This window comes from Pinus tabuliformis, chromosome 2_1, assembly GCF_031772625.1.
Source record: "Pinus tabuliformis cultivar Carrire ecotype Pingquan chromosome 2_1, CPIR1, whole genome shotgun sequence".
Lineage (NCBI taxonomy): Eukaryota > Viridiplantae > Streptophyta > Pinopsida > Pinales > Pinaceae > Pinus > Pinus tabuliformis.
In genome coordinates this window covers 822,044,617-822,061,750 of record NC_142299.1, presented here as the reverse complement: position 1 = coordinate 822,061,750, position 17,134 = coordinate 822,044,617, and the positions used below count along the sequence as shown (strand labels likewise).

The window sequence follows — 17,134 nt, the reverse complement described above, 5'->3', positions numbered from 1 at the left end:
TTACCACATGCATATTTTGGAGATGCTTTATACACTATTCCCTGAGAACAATGCACCAATCTGCATGGATGTTAGATGTAAAATGAAAACTAAGATGCATACAAGAAGAGATGTCGACATAAGGTTAAGGTTGGTGACTGGTGTAGAACATACCATGCATTCATATAGGATGTAAGAGGAGAAAATGGAGCTTCATGAAATTAGAAGATGGGAATTGTAAGTTTTAGCAATCTGTTATTAACTTTTCCAAGACAAAAATGCTATAAGACATGGAGTTTGTTGTCATTTCATTCAAAATACATTTCTCAGTTGCAAAGGGTAATCATTATAAATTGATATATGTTTGGTGACCGGTGTAGAGCATACCATGCATTCATATAGGATGTGAGAGGAGAAAATGGAGCTTCATGAAATTAGAAGATGGGAATTGTAAGTTTTAGCAATCTGTTATTAACTTTTCCAAGATGAAAATGCTATAAGACATGGAGTTTGTTGTCATTTCATTCAAAATACACTTCTCAGTTGCAAAGGGTAATCATTATAAATTGATGTATATCTTTATCCAGACGGCTTTCACTGAATGCTCTGCTATTTGCTATTGGCTCTTCATGAAATATAAGCAACCCTTTTGAGTCATAAAGAAGTGTATAAATCGGTTTTGTTTTGTTTTATTTCTTTAGACAATTACTATGAATATTTTTATACTTTTCATATATCTGTGACACTAGTGTGTACATTATGTTTTGGTATTATTCCTTGATCATTGGTGTACTAAGAATTTCTGATTGGTCCCTTCTGCTTCTGCCATGGTAGTGTATTTATCAAAGCTGTTTAGTAGACATGAAAAACAAATTTGGCCTGTTCAAGCCTCTGCTTCTGATAAATTTGTTAGATGTTCACTATAATGCCTAGAAAAAGGTTTTAAAGAGACCAGATGATATCCTTTTCTGAAGTCATTGCTAGTTGATATTTTGCATGCCAGTGGCCTGTATGTGTACTTTAGAACTACATCCTTTACTTCTAATGTATTGAAAGAATTTGAAGAGCAACAATTTTTGTTTATTGCTGGCCTCTGTATTATTGTGGAATACTCTTGTAACTGGGATGATATACTCCTTTGAAGTTAAGTTATTGATAGTTGAGTTTTGTATGCCAGTGACCTACATGCCTAGTTCAGAACTATATCCTTGACTTCTGATGTATTTTAATCATTTCCAAAGTAGGAACTTTATTGTATTGCTAGCTTTTGTTCTTAATAAGTATGGCATAATGTGATGACTATTAGATCATTGATCTTTACATTTGAAGCATTTTCAAATTAATGACTATAGTGGCTGGTAGTATCTGTATTCTTTGTATTTGTCTATGATGACATATCATCATTCTTTTTTGTTTTGGCATCTATAATACAACAGCTTGTTTGGCAAATCTAATCCCATTAGCTATATACAAACAAAATGTGTTTGTTTTGTCTTTCTAGCAAGTCACATATGTTTTACATTTGAGAGAGTTTGATGTCTACTTTGTAGAAATAACTTGGTTATTCATGGAAACATTTGTGCAGAGCGTTGCAGATTACTAAATGCATCAGATGATACTGGTTTGGAACTTGATGGGGGCACTGGACACAAGAAACCACCTCGGAAGGCACGGAAAAAAGTTCAAATGTCTCATGACAGTATCCTTGTCAATCTGAAATCAGTCACAAAGTATGGTGCCGTATTATCATATCTGTTTTATGATATTATTTATTTCTAGTTCACAAATGTCAACATGTTTAGCGTTTATAAGCCTAACAGGTTCGTGAGAGGTAAAATTTGGTCTGTAGCTTAGGATAAGTGTGTGTGCACTGCACTTGTCTATGAAGTTTATCACTGGTTAAGTCAAATAGTTTTGGCGTTTGAGAAATCAGCTTGCAGCATGTATAAAAGCACCATATCTTGGCTAGGATTTTAGGGTTGTGACAACTACACAATGTAGGTGTGCACATGTGATTTGATGAAATAGATCATATAAGCAATATTTAGGAGTAAAGAAAATGACATGGCCTTTTAATGAAGATCAATGATTTTCATATTTACAAGGTGATCCCCAAAATGGAGCTATGAAGCTCACACTATTAATGATTCCTTCACACCTGATAATCACTTCATTTCGAAAACTAACTGGTTTAATTACAATGGCAAGAAGACAACAAAACAGACCAAAGTCATGACTGGAAATAGAAATTAAGACACATATATAATGCAGGCTGTAAAATTATAAAGGTTGAACAAAACTGTTAAAGTGTAACTATTAATAACGTGTTAGGAGTCCTAATGATAGATGGTCACAGTAAATGCTCTAATGACCCAACATTAAATATAGGTTATTTGAGGAGGTAGTTACATAACTTATCACATGATGTCTATGAAACACTTACAGTGATGTATTTAATGACTCCATTAATAAATATTACATTCCCTGTACATATCTCCCTTTCTCATCTTTATGGTTGTGTATCTCTAAATACCAACATGGTATCAACTCAATGACGTTGCCAAGCATGTAGTTGCAAAGATTTAGAAGTGGGACTCTGTAATCAAGGAGCTTTTGGGCTCAGTAAGTCATTTTTATTAAGGTTCAAAAAAAATAGAAAAGCTTTTATATTTTATAAAATGAGGATGTCAATTGAATTGTGGTTCAACGGTGAATATGATGGCAAGTGAAGGGACCCACTAAGCTTCAATTCCCTGAGAGTTGAACAACTCTAAGCTTCATTAGCACTAACAGCACTTTATTTAATATTGCTAGGACCAAGGACTCCTAACATATTATTGGGTGTTACTTATTTTAACACTTAAATGCTATAATTCAAAGTGTAAGAAATCCATATTGCATTGAGTTTCGCTTCTGTTATGTAAAGTTGATACCATCGACAGCATGCGAGCTATCTATACTTAAAACAGTGGATACACTAAATAGATTCTGCAATCTTATTGTATATAACAAATAAACCCAAATGAATTGTTAGATATATGGTCATATGTTTTTATTGCAGGAATGGATTTTATGAACACAACATCAAACACACAAAAACCAAGCTTCACAAAGTTCATTACGCTTTCTTTTGAACTGTGAATTTTAATACAGTTCAAGCTAGGCAAGCAATCTGCTCTTCAAGAAGCGGACAGACTATTCGGATTCAGAAATTTGCGTATGACAGCTGGTTATATTTGCAACGAAATGGTGAGATTCTCATGAATTTTTGCTTTTAATGTTTACTGGGAGAGAGTTGTCTCTTGTCTGCAGTTAGGAAGGAGGCAAGGACAATTGCTGCTCTGCTTTACCATGTGTTTATAACTTTATACTGATGTTCAAAGTCTATGTAGCCCATCGATAGCAAATCTATGATAATTGTTTACAGCTGTTTATGCTTGTGTAAAAATGTTTAATTTGGTTATCACTGATAATTTCATCCAAATTTAATAGGTTAGTAGAGACCGTGGGAGCCCTCTAGTTATATTCTAACCTTTTTAATCTTCAGGCAGTATAATTTGTAGGAATTACAATAACAGAAGCAGGTGGAGCATAAATGCTTGAAAATATTGTACAAAAGGACCAAGTATGAGGCACCTATATCTCCAGCAAAATAAGAACTTAATTTTGAATAGAAATAAGTTGATGAATATCAAAGTTTTCTTGTCGTGATGCCTTTTGCTTCTTTCATTTGCTTTTATTGGTATGCCCATAAAGGTGAGGTCTGTATCGGTTGGTCCTTAACTTATTGTGAAAGACCAAGGTTTGACAGCAGGAGATCAGGAGATATCAGAATCTTTAGATGGGGATGATAATGCTGCTTCAGAATCAGCAAATGTTGATGATAGTCAAACAGGAATTGCTTCTTCTATTGGTAGAGAAGTGAAAAGTAAGCCAAACTTCATGGTTATCTTCAAATATGTTGATGCTCTTTATTTTTTTTCTTTTTTCAAATTTGATCTTTCAAGTATGCTTGGTTTTGCTCTATATGATCATATTATCCAGTGTTTAAGGATTTCTACATTTAAATGCTTATGAGATGTTTTTTTTTTTTTAAAATTAATATTATTTCAAAAAATCCTATAGAATGACTGTTACAAGTACAGAAAGATGGTCATTGCTCATATTTTTTGGGAATGAAATGCTAACTGCTATATGAAAATTTCTAAATTCTGTAGCAAAGGCATTGTCTAATGTGTTGTCTCATTTGCTCTTGCTACAATAGTCAATTTTTTGACATGCTTGTCTCCCAGCTATTCTCTGCTCTATTGTATAATTCAGGAGGGGCTACATGATAGATTACAAAATTAGAAAACTCATGAATTGGAGGTTAAGAAATAGAATACATCCATATAGGCCTGTTCAGTGTTACTTGGGAGCGGGAGCGACATTTTCAGAAGCTCCCGGTTTGGGAGCGAATCCCGGAGCATTTTCTATATAATATATATATTTTTTATATTTTGATACATATATGTCAACAAAAACATGTAGAATAATGAATTAGATATTAAAAAACATAAAAAAAACATAGATTGAACCATATCCCACTGGGGCGCTCCCCCGCAACAGTGGGCCTGCTTGTCCATATCCCACATGTCAGGTATGGCATAGAGCGACATGCTGCCTACAAGTATCAGACAAAAGTTTGATGTGTACGAGTTTGACATGTCTTGTTTCAGGACACGTCAAACTTGTGTCTAACAGTTCCCCTAGCTTTGAAAATTCCCTTGAAACGCAACAACTAGAATTAATTCTCCTAACTGATTAACAAATTATTAATTTTCTGATTAATACCGAATTAATCACACTGCATTTTCTCACCAAACAAAACATTGCGGAAGCAAAAAATAAGAACTGAGAAATACTAGCACACACACATAAAATGACAGTTATTTTTGGACAAACGTCCCCGGAAAAATCCAATGTGGGAAAATCGGTGCTACAACTAAGGGTTTATTTTATTATGTAGCAGTGAATTCTGAGTACAATCTTTGGAAGCTCAACTAGCTATACAATCAACAAGAATCTGATATAAAGTATTTGGAGAGAAGATTCTCTCCCTCGACAAGCAAACCCTGGCCTCTGAAAACTGACTGTCAACCCCTGCGTAGGCTGATTCTGCTTTCGACGATTGGCCAGAATGCAGGTCTGGACAACAAAATCAGTAGTAGGAGGATCCTTGTTGACACTGTGATCCTCTTGCTACTGATTCTGTTGGGCTCACATAGCAAGGATACTCATCCATGTGAGAAATTTGTAACGACTGGATCTAATCTGCTGCACTTCCATGTATCTTGCCTATTCGGCACTTTGTAGTTTCATACTCCTCTTGGATTTGGTGCCCAACTATCTCCTTTCAAGGACCCTTCTTTGCTTTGCAACATGCATTGGATAACTCATACTCACTTTGACACTTGTCTCTGACAACTAGAGGTTGATCTTTGTCCAGATATGCATTTTGGCAAACTCGCATGACCTCTTCTGGCAATCTCTTACGGTCATCTCTAGAAAGCTGCAAAATCTTCAAAGCTCAAATAACTGGAGAAAATAAGCATGAATCTCTTCTCTTTCCAGCTTGGTTGCTAGTGTTGCTACTTGCACTCCCTTCCTGGAGTTAGAAAATCTTCCTGCTGCTATTGCGGGCTGCAACTGGAAATTCGGATTTCTAAAAAAATACCCTCTTAGAGAAATTCCCTTTGTGTGTGCACTTTCTCTCTCGGCACTGGATCTGCTTTAGCGAATTGCTGCAAACCCTCTGTGCCCATACAAGAATCTGAGCCACGACTTCTCCTGCCTGCATTGCTCTCCTGACTATCCATAAAAATCTCGTGTGGCTCTTGCGGTTGTTCTGAGCTAACTCGCACAGTCGTCCGAAAAATTTGTTCTGCAACTCCCTCTGAGTTGCAAATTTTTCTTTTCTGCTTCTGAGCCTTCTGTTTGTGAAATACTCTCTGATATCATGTGAAAATTCCCTTGAAATGCAACAACTGGAATTAATTCTCCTAACTAATGAACAATTACTAATTTTCTGATTAATACTGAATTAATCACACTGCAATTTCTTGAACAGACAAAATATTGCGGAAGCAAAAAATAGGAATTGAGAAATACTAGCACACACACATAAAATGACAATTATTTTTGGACAAACGTCCCCTTGAAAAACCCAATGTGGGAAAATCAGTGCAACAATTGATGGTTTATTTTATTATGCAGCAGTGGATTTTGATTACAGTCTTTGGAAGCCCAGTTGGCTATCCAATCAACAAGAATATGACGTAAAGTATTTGGAGAGAATGTTCTCTCCCTCCACAAGCAAATCTTGACCTCTGAAAATTGGCTGTGAACCCTTGCGTACACCAATTTTTCTTCTGATCATCTGTGCAGCTGTGACGGGAAAACCTGCGCAAACTCGTAGTTGTGTTGGGAAAACCCGTGCGGCCCTAATCTATAGCGTCAGAAAAATTTGCGTGACCCTTGTGGTTAATTTGGGCTAGCTGCGCTGTGGAATACTTCAGTCACCCGCTTTCTGCCTCTCCGGAATTGTAAATCCTTCTCCAGATCACTATCTGTGTCCTCTGAGACTTTCCACTAGATCTCTAACTTGATCTCTCAAAATGTCTAGATTACTGAGTGTCTGCAAATTATGTTCTCCATCTACCCATCGACTCCCTATAATCTCCAGTTGGACTCCAATGGCTAAGATCAAATCTCAATCAATAGTTGAGATCATCTCTAAGTCGATCCATGTGAGTCTTTAGAGAATTCACACCTTTCTCAATTAATTACTATTAATTAACCACTTTTTCTAAGTTAGACTAAGGAAAAATTCAATGATGGCTGATTAATTTAATTGAGACATTTCTATGTGGAATTTCCAGAAACAATTTATGGGTTTTGGAGAAGTCACGTGTTTTAGCCTCTCTGCAAGGTTTCAAAACTAGAACACCTCCGATGGTACAAAAACTAACGCTAGCTTGTCCCAACGTGTCAGAGTTGAATGCTTGAAAAATAGAGTAGTAAAATGTGACTTGCCCCTCTTTTTTCACTATCAGCCACAGGAAAATGCTTTAAGATTATGCAGGCGAAGGATAAAAACTATGTTTGAAGAGATTCTAGAAGATTTGAGGGCATTCTAACTTCCTATATTTGTTTTTCTCCAACAACAACATACTTTTTTTAGATCATGGAAATCATGGCTCAATCATGTGAAAATTCCTGAATCTAACACATCAGAAATCCCTACTGCAATTTCTAGTTTACTATCTCCTACTTGTTTTTTACATTAACAAGTTATTTAATTGCATAAACATCGAAGTAAACACAAATGCATCCTTCACATATATACGAATCATGCACTAAAGTAAACACACACAATAACACAAGGGACACCATTATTTTTGGACAATCGTCCTCAGAAAAACCCAATGCGAGAAAACTGGTGTAGTAGATATGAGGGTTTTATTATTAAGCAAATTTCGTGAATACAACTAGGGTGCCAGAAATGGCTCACCCAATAGAGAATATATCTCTGGCAGTAATACCTCTATCCAGAGACAGATTTTTCGGCAAATCAACAACCGGATGTTCAAACCCCAAAGCGACTTTGGTTGTTCCTTGTGTTGGACAACGAAAGCTGCTCCAAGCACTCCTCTGGAATTGCATCACTCCTTTAGGATCAACGTCTTCTCGTCTCGGCTCAGGATTTGCTGAGCAGCGCCCAGTTTGCCCCACAGAATCTCCCAGTGTTGCCTCTGAAGCTCTCTGCATGCTCTGCGTCAGCCTCTATGACTTCTGCTTCAGCATCTATGGCCCTCTGTGTCCTCTGCACTGCCTCCTTCGACCTCTGTGTTAGCCCTTCTTGGGCTTGCGCTGTCTCTCCTGGCACTTCACTGCCCCTCTGCTATGTATTCTTCAGCCTTGGATGAAAATCACTTGCTAAACTGCCCCTCCCCGCAACTGATCTCTAACTTGATTTCCTCAGCAAACCTTTCCCTAGAAAATCGAATTCTTAATCTCTCTTGGTGTGTCTCCAACTGACCCTCAAGCCTCCTCTTATAAATTTCCTGTTGACGATTCAACGGCTGAGATTAAGTCTCTAATCAACGGCTAAGATTAAAACAGACTTGATCCTCGTCTCTTAGAAGCTTCTCACCCTTATCTTTATTAATACCCATTAATATTTTTATTTTCCTAAGTTTAGACTTGGGAACCTATTAAAAATATTGATTGTTTTAATAACTCCTCATTTGGGTGGAATTTCTCCAAACGATTTTTGGGTCTTGGAGATCTCATGTGCCTTAGCCCCTCCACCAAATTTCAAGGTTAGAGCACATCTAATGCCAACACTCCCTCTTAGCGAGGAATGTGCTCTAGCAGTGTTGCGGGGGAGCGCCCCCCCCCCCCCTTCGAACCCGCTCCCGAAGCGCGCTCCGGGCGGGAGCGGCTCGGGAGCGCGCTCCCCAAATCGCTCCCGTAAAAAATTTTGCGCTCCCTGGTCTGTGAGGGAGAGCTTCAGGGAGCGATCGCTCCCGCGCTCCCGGAGCGCTTTTTAATGCCCGGGAGCGATCGGGGAGCGATCGCTCCCTGATCGCTCCCGGGCATTAAAAAACGCTCCGGGAGCGAATTTTAAAAAACCGGGAGCGGTTCGGCGGAAAAAAATTCCGCCGGACCCGAAAAAACAAAAAAATTTAACTAATTTTTTTTGGTTTATAAGCCCAATGGGCCAAAAAAAAATCATTTCAATGAGATTGAGCTTGAGCTTGAGAGCTGAGGAAGAGCAAAGGAGCAAGGAGCAAGAGCTGAGGAGCAAGGAGCCAGAGCTGAGGAGCGAGGAGCAAGTGCCAAGGAGCGAGGAGCAAGCTTGCAGAGGTAAGTAACTTAATCATTTAGTTAGTTTAGTTGGTTAGGTAGTTAGTTTGGTTAGTTTAATTTACCTGTTTGAGTTTAAAGATCATTAATTTAAATTAAATTAATAAATTAAATGAATTAATCCCAATAAACTAAATTAATTTGCAGATTCAAGACTCAAACCCTACAAACATCAAACACGATGGACCTGGGGATTTTTATTGGCATTTTCCTCTTCCTGGTCCCTTTTCTGGTTATTATGGTGGTGGAGAGTAGGAAACAGAGGGGGCCTGAAACTGAAGAGGTGGATGAAGAAGCCGAAGGAAGTCAAATAGGTGAAAACCCCAGTGAGGAGGATGTGGAGGAGGGTGAACATGAGGGTCAAAAAACTAAACAAGACCAAACTCCATTGTGGAAATATGTTCAGAGGGCTGAAACAGGGAGAGGGGGTGGAACCACTAAATTTCATTGCCCCCATTGCAACACTGATTACACAGGCTCATACACCCGTGCTAGAAGACACCTTTGCGGGAAAAGGGCATGGGATGGAGAGAAACAAATAGGAATCAAAACTTGCAACGCGGTGTCAACAGCAGATAGAGCCAAATACATAAAGGAAGAGGAGGACGCCCAATACAGAGCAAAAAGATCAAGGGGTTTCTTTGAAAGCTCACAAAGAACTCCTTCAGCATCCTCCCAAGGCAGTGGATATGGACATGGAGGCTCAGGGTCATCATCTTTACGCCGTAGAACCATATCAGATTTCCTTGATGAGGGGTGTAGGAATGATGTGGATTCAAAAATTTACAGGTTCCTCTATGCAAATGGGATACCATTCAATGTTCTACGCTCACCTTATTGGCACGAAATGGTTTCTGCCATAAATGATGCCCCTAAAGGATACAAGAGCCCTGGGTATGACAAGGCAAGAACTGTTGGCCTTGATCATGAAAAAGCAAAAATATCACATTCTTTGAATAAAATGACAAGTTCTTGGACTGACAATGGGGTGTCCATTGTATCTGATGGATGGACAAATGTAAAAGGCAAGCCATTGATAAGTGTTCTTGCTGTGTCCCGAAGTGGTCCCATTTTTCTAGCTGCACATGATTACTCAGACAAGTTCAAGACCGCTATCAACATTGCAGAAGCATTGCTTGAAACAATTGAGCGTATTGGCCCATACAATGTCATCCAAGTCATCACTGATAATGCTCCTAATTGTAAGGCAGCGGGAGCAATTATTGAGGATAGATACCCGAACATATTTTGGTCTGGATGTTTGGTTCACACATTGAACCTTCTGTTGCATGATATTGTCAAAAACAAAAATGAACAATACCAATGGATTGGTGATTTGTACAAGAAAGGAAAAAAAATGATAAAATTTATTACAAATCATAGCAATACCCATGGCCTTTTCCGCAGTCACTCGAGATTGGAGTTGCTGAAGATTGCGAGGACTAGATTTGGTAGCTATTACCTCACCTTCAGGCGCCTTTTGAAGGTAAGAGAGGGTTTAGCTAGCATGGTATCAAGTCCAAATTGGCAGGTGTTAAAGGAAAGGGCTACAAATGTAGCTGACATTGCAGGTTTTGAAACGGTGGAGGAGGCTGCTCTTGATGGGCAGTTTTGGACAACTGTGAGATAGGTATTGGATTTCACCAAGCCAATTTATAACATGATTCGGTTTGCAGATACAGAAAAACCAGTGATTGGCGAGGTGTATGAGCAAATGGATACCATGTTGGGGGAAATAAAAGACATTGTTAATAACAGAGATCCCGACTTGTACAATCTGATTCACGATTGTGTGTGTGAACGGTGGAAAAGGCTTAACCTTCCACTACATTGCTTGGCGTATATCCTTACGCCAAAATACTACTCAGATTCTTGGTTGGGCAAACCTGCAGCAGGGGGTGGTGTTAGGACCAAACCCCATTTAGATCGAGAGGTAACTAAAGGATATCTGGATGCATTAGAAAAGTTGGTGCCTGACAGGGAGGAATGTGCAGCTGTGCGCCTTGAAATAGGCAGATACTTCACTGGCAGTGGTTTGTATGGTAACTTCCATGCAATGGACGACAAAGATAAATTTGATTCTCTCACATGGTGGGAAACATATGGCGGCGACGGACTTTTGCGAAAATTGGCATTGAAAGTTCTTGCACAGGTTGTAAATTCTTCTTCTGCAGAGAGGTGTTGGAGCACCTACAGTTATATACATAATGTGAAAAGAAACAGGCTCAACGAAAACCGAGCAGAAAGCTTGGTTTATGTGCACTACAATTTGAGGTTGTTGAGCCATTACTGTGATCGGGCTAATGAAGATCCCACATATAAAATTTGGGACAATCACCCTGAGGACGACAATTTGGAGGATGGCATTGTACATATGGAAGAACTAGAAGATGAGCTTGTACGGGATGAAGCTGAAGCAGCTGCAGCAGCCATGCCACCTCCACCTCCACCATCCAGTAGCAGTTCTTGGGGCCCGAGTCTTGTTCCATTGCTGTCGCCACCTCCATCGACACCCTCGCGTGGAGGCTCTAGTTCTGGTCGTCGGTCTGGGCGGGAGACTCCTAGAAGACCACCACGACCTACTTATACTCCTGGAGACTCTCGTGGCAAGGGCCACTTGTAGATTTACAGTTTACTTGTCTTTTTTATTTTCTATTAGACTTGTCACTTTAGTTTTCATAACTGTTCAGTGTTGAGTTTTGAGTCCTTGACTCTTGACTCTTGACTCTTTCATATCATTATGACATTATGATATTTTTTGTAAACTTTATATCACTGTGACAATGAAAATTTGAAGTTTGAAGTTGGGCCTTGGCAATTATAACTCATTGGTAATGATTGTGAATTATGAATATGATGCTTTGTGAAAGACTAAAGTTGTTTCATTTCATCTCATTATTCATGTTTCATTTTATAAATTTTTAACATTTCATATCATGTTAACAGTTAGAAGTTAGGACTTAGAAATAGCTTCGATATTACTTCTTGTAATGGTTAAACTTGGCTTACAAGTACAACTTGTTACTTTGGTGATCAATGATGATAAATGTTATTGAATTGAATGTTATTTTAATTTATTATTTTACTAAGGTTGATGACGATTATAATTTCTAGATGATTGATGTGATATGGTTCAATGATCAATTTATGTTTTTTTATGTTTTTTATGTCTATTTCATCATTCTACATGTTTTTGTTGACATATATGTATCAAAAATTAAAAAATATAAAATATATATATATTTTAAAAAATCGCTCCAGGATTCACTCCCAAACCGGGAGCTTCTGAAAATGGTCGCTCCCGCTCCCGCTTCCGCTCCCGCTCCCAAGTAACACTGCATCTCACAGCAATTCCAGAGAGTAACACCAGCCAGTTTTGAACCCCAAAGTCTTTTTATTAACCAGAAGATCAGATTACAAGAGAGCTTTTTCAGTACAGACTCACAGATCAGATAAACTGAACTGACCCCTAGCACCCTACTTAAAGGAAATGACTCCAACGGCTAGTTCGAGTGATCCATGTAGAAATGATCTCGACCGTTGATGAGGATCAAGACATCTCTTGATCTCATCCGTCGATTTATTCACTTAAAATATTATTATTTTATTAGTTAGGCTTTTTGCTTCATTTTTTAATTTTTTATTATTTTATTATTTTTATTCATTTTTTAATTTTTTAATTCGTTTTAAAATGGATCATCGAACTAAGCCTTCGGAAACATCACCTAGGACCTAGGACCTAGGACTCATGAGGGGATTTAAAACATTTTTCGACCCTCAGGACACATTACATCATGACTTTTGCAATTTACATCTTAAGGGAGAAAACCCCTTTAACATAGACCCTCACAAATCACCCAGTTCTGCGACTCAACTATAATCTAGTAGATCAAACACTAGGATTCTCCTAAAATTCCAATGACAAAGTCCATCCCGGCTTTGGGGTCAGGTTTGAAGGAAAACTCTGCCGATCCATGGATCGGTGAGACGAAAAACCTTCCGGGACGTAGATTATCATCAGAAAGTTAGGTCCACCTAGGCAAATTACATACATGACTCATGTCTGCTAAGATTATTTACAATTAATACATGCAGACTGGGTTTACAATCAAAAAGATCAAGTTGCTGATGATGGCAGGATAGCACAGACATGCTGATCAGGTGCTGCCCCTTTTTGCCAAGAAAAGGGGGATGTACTACATGGGTAGTTGACCAGTAGAGGTCAACACTTCCCTCTACCTTGGTTTAGTCTCGTTAGACACTGTTATGCACTCACAGAAAGAATGTCCCATCAGCTCCACAAATCAAAATTTGCTCAGCTCCCTTAGCCCGACAACTGAAGAATTTGAGCCCTTCAGGCTCTGCACAATCACAGTGAGAACTGGATTAGCTCCTCCTGGGCATTGTGTCAATCCTTCCGGGCTGAGAAAAATGACTTAGAGACATGCTTCTTCTATACTAATCTCTTGGAATATGAAAATGTCCATTGAGGATATATATATATATATATATATATATATATATATATGAATGAAGAATATGTTTGCAAATGAGGGCTCGCTTATATACCTAGGTAGGTGCCCCTTCATGAATGGTCATGTCCTTAGAGACATGCTTCTTCTATACTAATCACTAATTAATCATTATTATGATTGTTATTTTTATTTTTATTTACATTATTTTTATATAAATTATATCCATAACAGTCACCTTCTTAATCTGCTTTAGATTAGTTACAAACTTTAAAGATGTGGAAGGATTCTTAGGTTCATCAAAAGGATTGCATGAATCCTTTACTAAGAAAGAAAATCCATTTCCTTCATCCTCTTTGAATTGAACTTAAAGGGTTTGATGGGTTTGGGCCCCCTGATGTGAATTCCAAAACCACAGGACAATGATCAGAATCCCCACGTGAGCCAACTCACTGCCTGATCCAGATGTGATCATTTGAGAAAGCTTCAAAGATTAGGAATCTGTCCAACCTTTTAGCTATCCTCTCCTCTCCAACCCCCTTATTTCTCCATGTTGGACATAACTTTGGTTGGAGCAACCTCACTAAGCCCTACCTCAAATATTCGAATGACAAAATCCATTAGAGGATCAACATGATTATTACATAGCCTACTATTTATTTTTTTCATTGTGGTTCCATATCCATCATTACTGAATACCAAAGTCACCTGACACGGGGATTTGGGATTCATGGTGTCGGATTCGGACACGTTGACCCCCCAGAACAGGACACGTAGGATTCGTTATATATTATTTTATATATAAATATATATATATATATATATATATATATATAAAAAATTAGATATTTCTTACACAAATTTTAATTAATGATACAAATTTATTGATTTCAAATATAGATCTTCATCTATAGCTATTAGCATGCATAGTACATACAAAATTCAAATACATGTCAATCTATTATCTATTTCTTATGCTTGGCCCTCTTGCCACCACGAGAAATGTCTAATTTTTTAGTCTTGTTGGAAAATCAGGTTCTTTGTCATTAATATCGCCCTATAAGCATTAATATCCAGAGGTATCTTTGTCATTACCTCTGTATCTGTATAGGGATCTTTGTCATTAATATCACCCTTTAAGCATTAACATAAGATAGAACAAGCATAACATGTCAAGTCAAGATTTTGTTTGAGTGATGCATACATTTTTAGGAGGTTCATGATACAGGAGTTCGACAACTAATGTCACTAACATCAATGTACATAGAGGGATTGGTGCTCTTGATTAAATACGAGTTCCATACCCTAATACATGACAAAATTCAATGGAAACATTGCAATCCCCCAATCCTAAACTCCTGAAAAATTGATAAGTTTGTTGGATTTTGAATGAAATCTAAAATTCTACTTTCTCCATATGAAATCCAATGAGGCCGGAACCACTCTCAAACATCTTGAGTCATTTCATGGTAATGTTAAAAATTTAAGTAAAAGGATGACATTTTCATCCTTTTACTTTAAGAATTTAACATTACCATGAATAGCATATCAATACTAGGGCCTAGACTTGATCATTAAGCTGCCAAAACGCTTGCCAAATGAAAATATGCGTGGCTGTAATGACCAAATGCGGCCTTTTCATACCCGCGCAAGTCACTTTTGCCACCTAACGAGTCCTGGAAAACAAGACACGCTGCCAAAATCGTGACACGCAGTCGGATTCGACGTGTCAAAATAGGACACGACGTGTCATGGTTTTTGGACACGAATCTCGAGAGAATCATGTCGGACACGATGGATTCGGGATTTGTGGGGCCTATAGGACGAATCCGGTTATCTAGCTGAATACTATTAACAACTTATTGTAAGTGAGCATCAATCTCCGCTTCTTCTTGTATCTGCATATTCCCTTTAGGCCCAGTCTATTTTCATGTTAAAGATCAATTATTTTGAACGCTAGTACTTTTCACATAGAAATGAAGAGCCTGTACAGTGGTCATATTTTACTCTAATTCTCAATCATAGGCTGTTAACCCTGTGAACAAGTAAATATCTGCAGTCTATTATGCAACTGGTGAATATGTAGTTTAGGTATATTTAATATGGTTTTCTGCTGGTTTTCTATTTGCCTCATTTTTTATTTTATGTCTAGGGTCTTCGACATCAATGGATGGAAGCTTAACTGTCGATGGTCCTGCAGTTGGTCCTGGAAGTTCAAGTTATTCTGAATGTGTAATGTCTCCATCGAAGCGTGCAAAGTTGTATGTTCATTTCATCCTTTCTGGATGTACATTAATTGTGTTGATGCTATATCGATTGATGAAGGGCCCAAAAGAACCTGAAGTGTGCTTCTTTGAAATTAAGTACTGGATCAGCATAAAGATTGCTTGTGTTTTTTTTAAATATCCTCAACTTGGTGATGGTGATGAACTGATATCCAACATATACAGTTTCCCAAGAAGTTTATGTCTTAAAGCCTCTGTAGAGTTTCTTTTGAAATTCATTGAGAACAAAACTTGTGATGCTTTTTTTGGGTACTTTTTACACTTTTTTAATGGAAATTGCAACTTAAAATGCATGTCATTTTTAAAATATCATGATATCCCTTGGAAATGAAAATTCCATTTCCGCCTTTTCTGGTATTTTGACAATATACTACTTTTTTTGGTAATAAGAGAAAACTGTCATTTGCTTTATTTATTTATTTGAGGGAGATAGCCCAGGCACTGTTTATTTTTCCGTGATTATTTTATATCTTCTTGAGACCCATCAACCTATTTTGGTCGTTGGTTGACAATAATATAATTGCATTTCATATCACTGGCTACTTTTACCATAAATTTTTTCTGTGGCAGTACTAGTGAAAGTGTAATCCTATAATTCAGCTGAAAGTTGAGTGACCACATAATTTGCAGAATTGAGAAGCGTATAGGCAACTAAATTTTGGAGGGAATTAAATGGCATACGATTCACTGCATTTCTGTTATGTGGGATGTTTAACCTGTTTGAGTAACTGCTATATCATGCTTCAATGAAAGAACAAATAGATTTGTAAGAAGTTTGTTTCACCCATTACGTTCTGTCTTGTTTTCTTCTTTGAAGAGTCTCTTCATTCTATTCTTGCAATCATTGGCATTGGGAAAAAATCGGCAAGGGTCTAGAAAACCAATGTTCTTAGAACCAAACTGGTGACTGAATTGGAAAACCCTCTGAACAGGGAACTGGTAAAAGAACTGGACCAAAAAACCGGTTGACCATAAGCACATAAAATATTAAAATTTTAAAGAAAAACATATATATTCATGTGCATCCGTATCCATCCAAATCATTTATGCACAAATAAGTTCATTTATATAGCATGTAAGACTGCAAATGTCCAAAATAGCGTCGAGTGCAATCTATCTCTGAACCAAAAATACATCAACAAACAGGCTCTAGATGGCCTCTAGCATCCCAAAAAAATCATGCTACAACAAATGACTACCTATCATCAAAATCATTGCATGTATTGGGATTTTCGTCATCAATATCACCCTCTAAGCATTAAAATAACATAGAAAAAACGTAGCATGTCGAGTCAAGTTTTTGTTTGAGTGATGGGTGCATTTTTAGTAGGGTCATGATAGAGTTCGACAACCAATGCCGCTAACATCAAGGTACATGGAGGGTTTGGTGCTCTTGATTAAATACTAGTTCCATACCCTTGTACATGACCAAATCTGATGGAAACATTACAATCCCCCCAATCCTAAAATCCTGAAAAACTGATAAGT

General features: G+C 37.8%; 1 protein-coding gene across 4 annotated transcripts in view; it reads left to right on the top strand.

Annotated features, from left to right (window-relative positions):
* Positions 1-17,134, top strand: part of LOC149203174 (SCA7 domain-containing protein SELMODRAFT_431321-like) — a 325,301-nt gene that overhangs the window by 144,328 nt on the left and 163,839 nt on the right. For all 4 annotated transcript variants that reach the window (XM_089403358.1, XM_089403357.1, XM_089403356.1 and 1 more), the window contains 3 exons: positions 1,565-1,678; positions 3,776-3,907; positions 15,514-15,622. In XM_089403358.1, the coding sequence (XP_089259484.1) occupies positions 1,565-1,678; positions 3,776-3,907; positions 15,514-15,622 (355 nt within the window). The remainder of the gene's footprint in view (positions 1-1,564; positions 1,679-3,775; positions 3,908-15,513; positions 15,623-17,134) is intronic.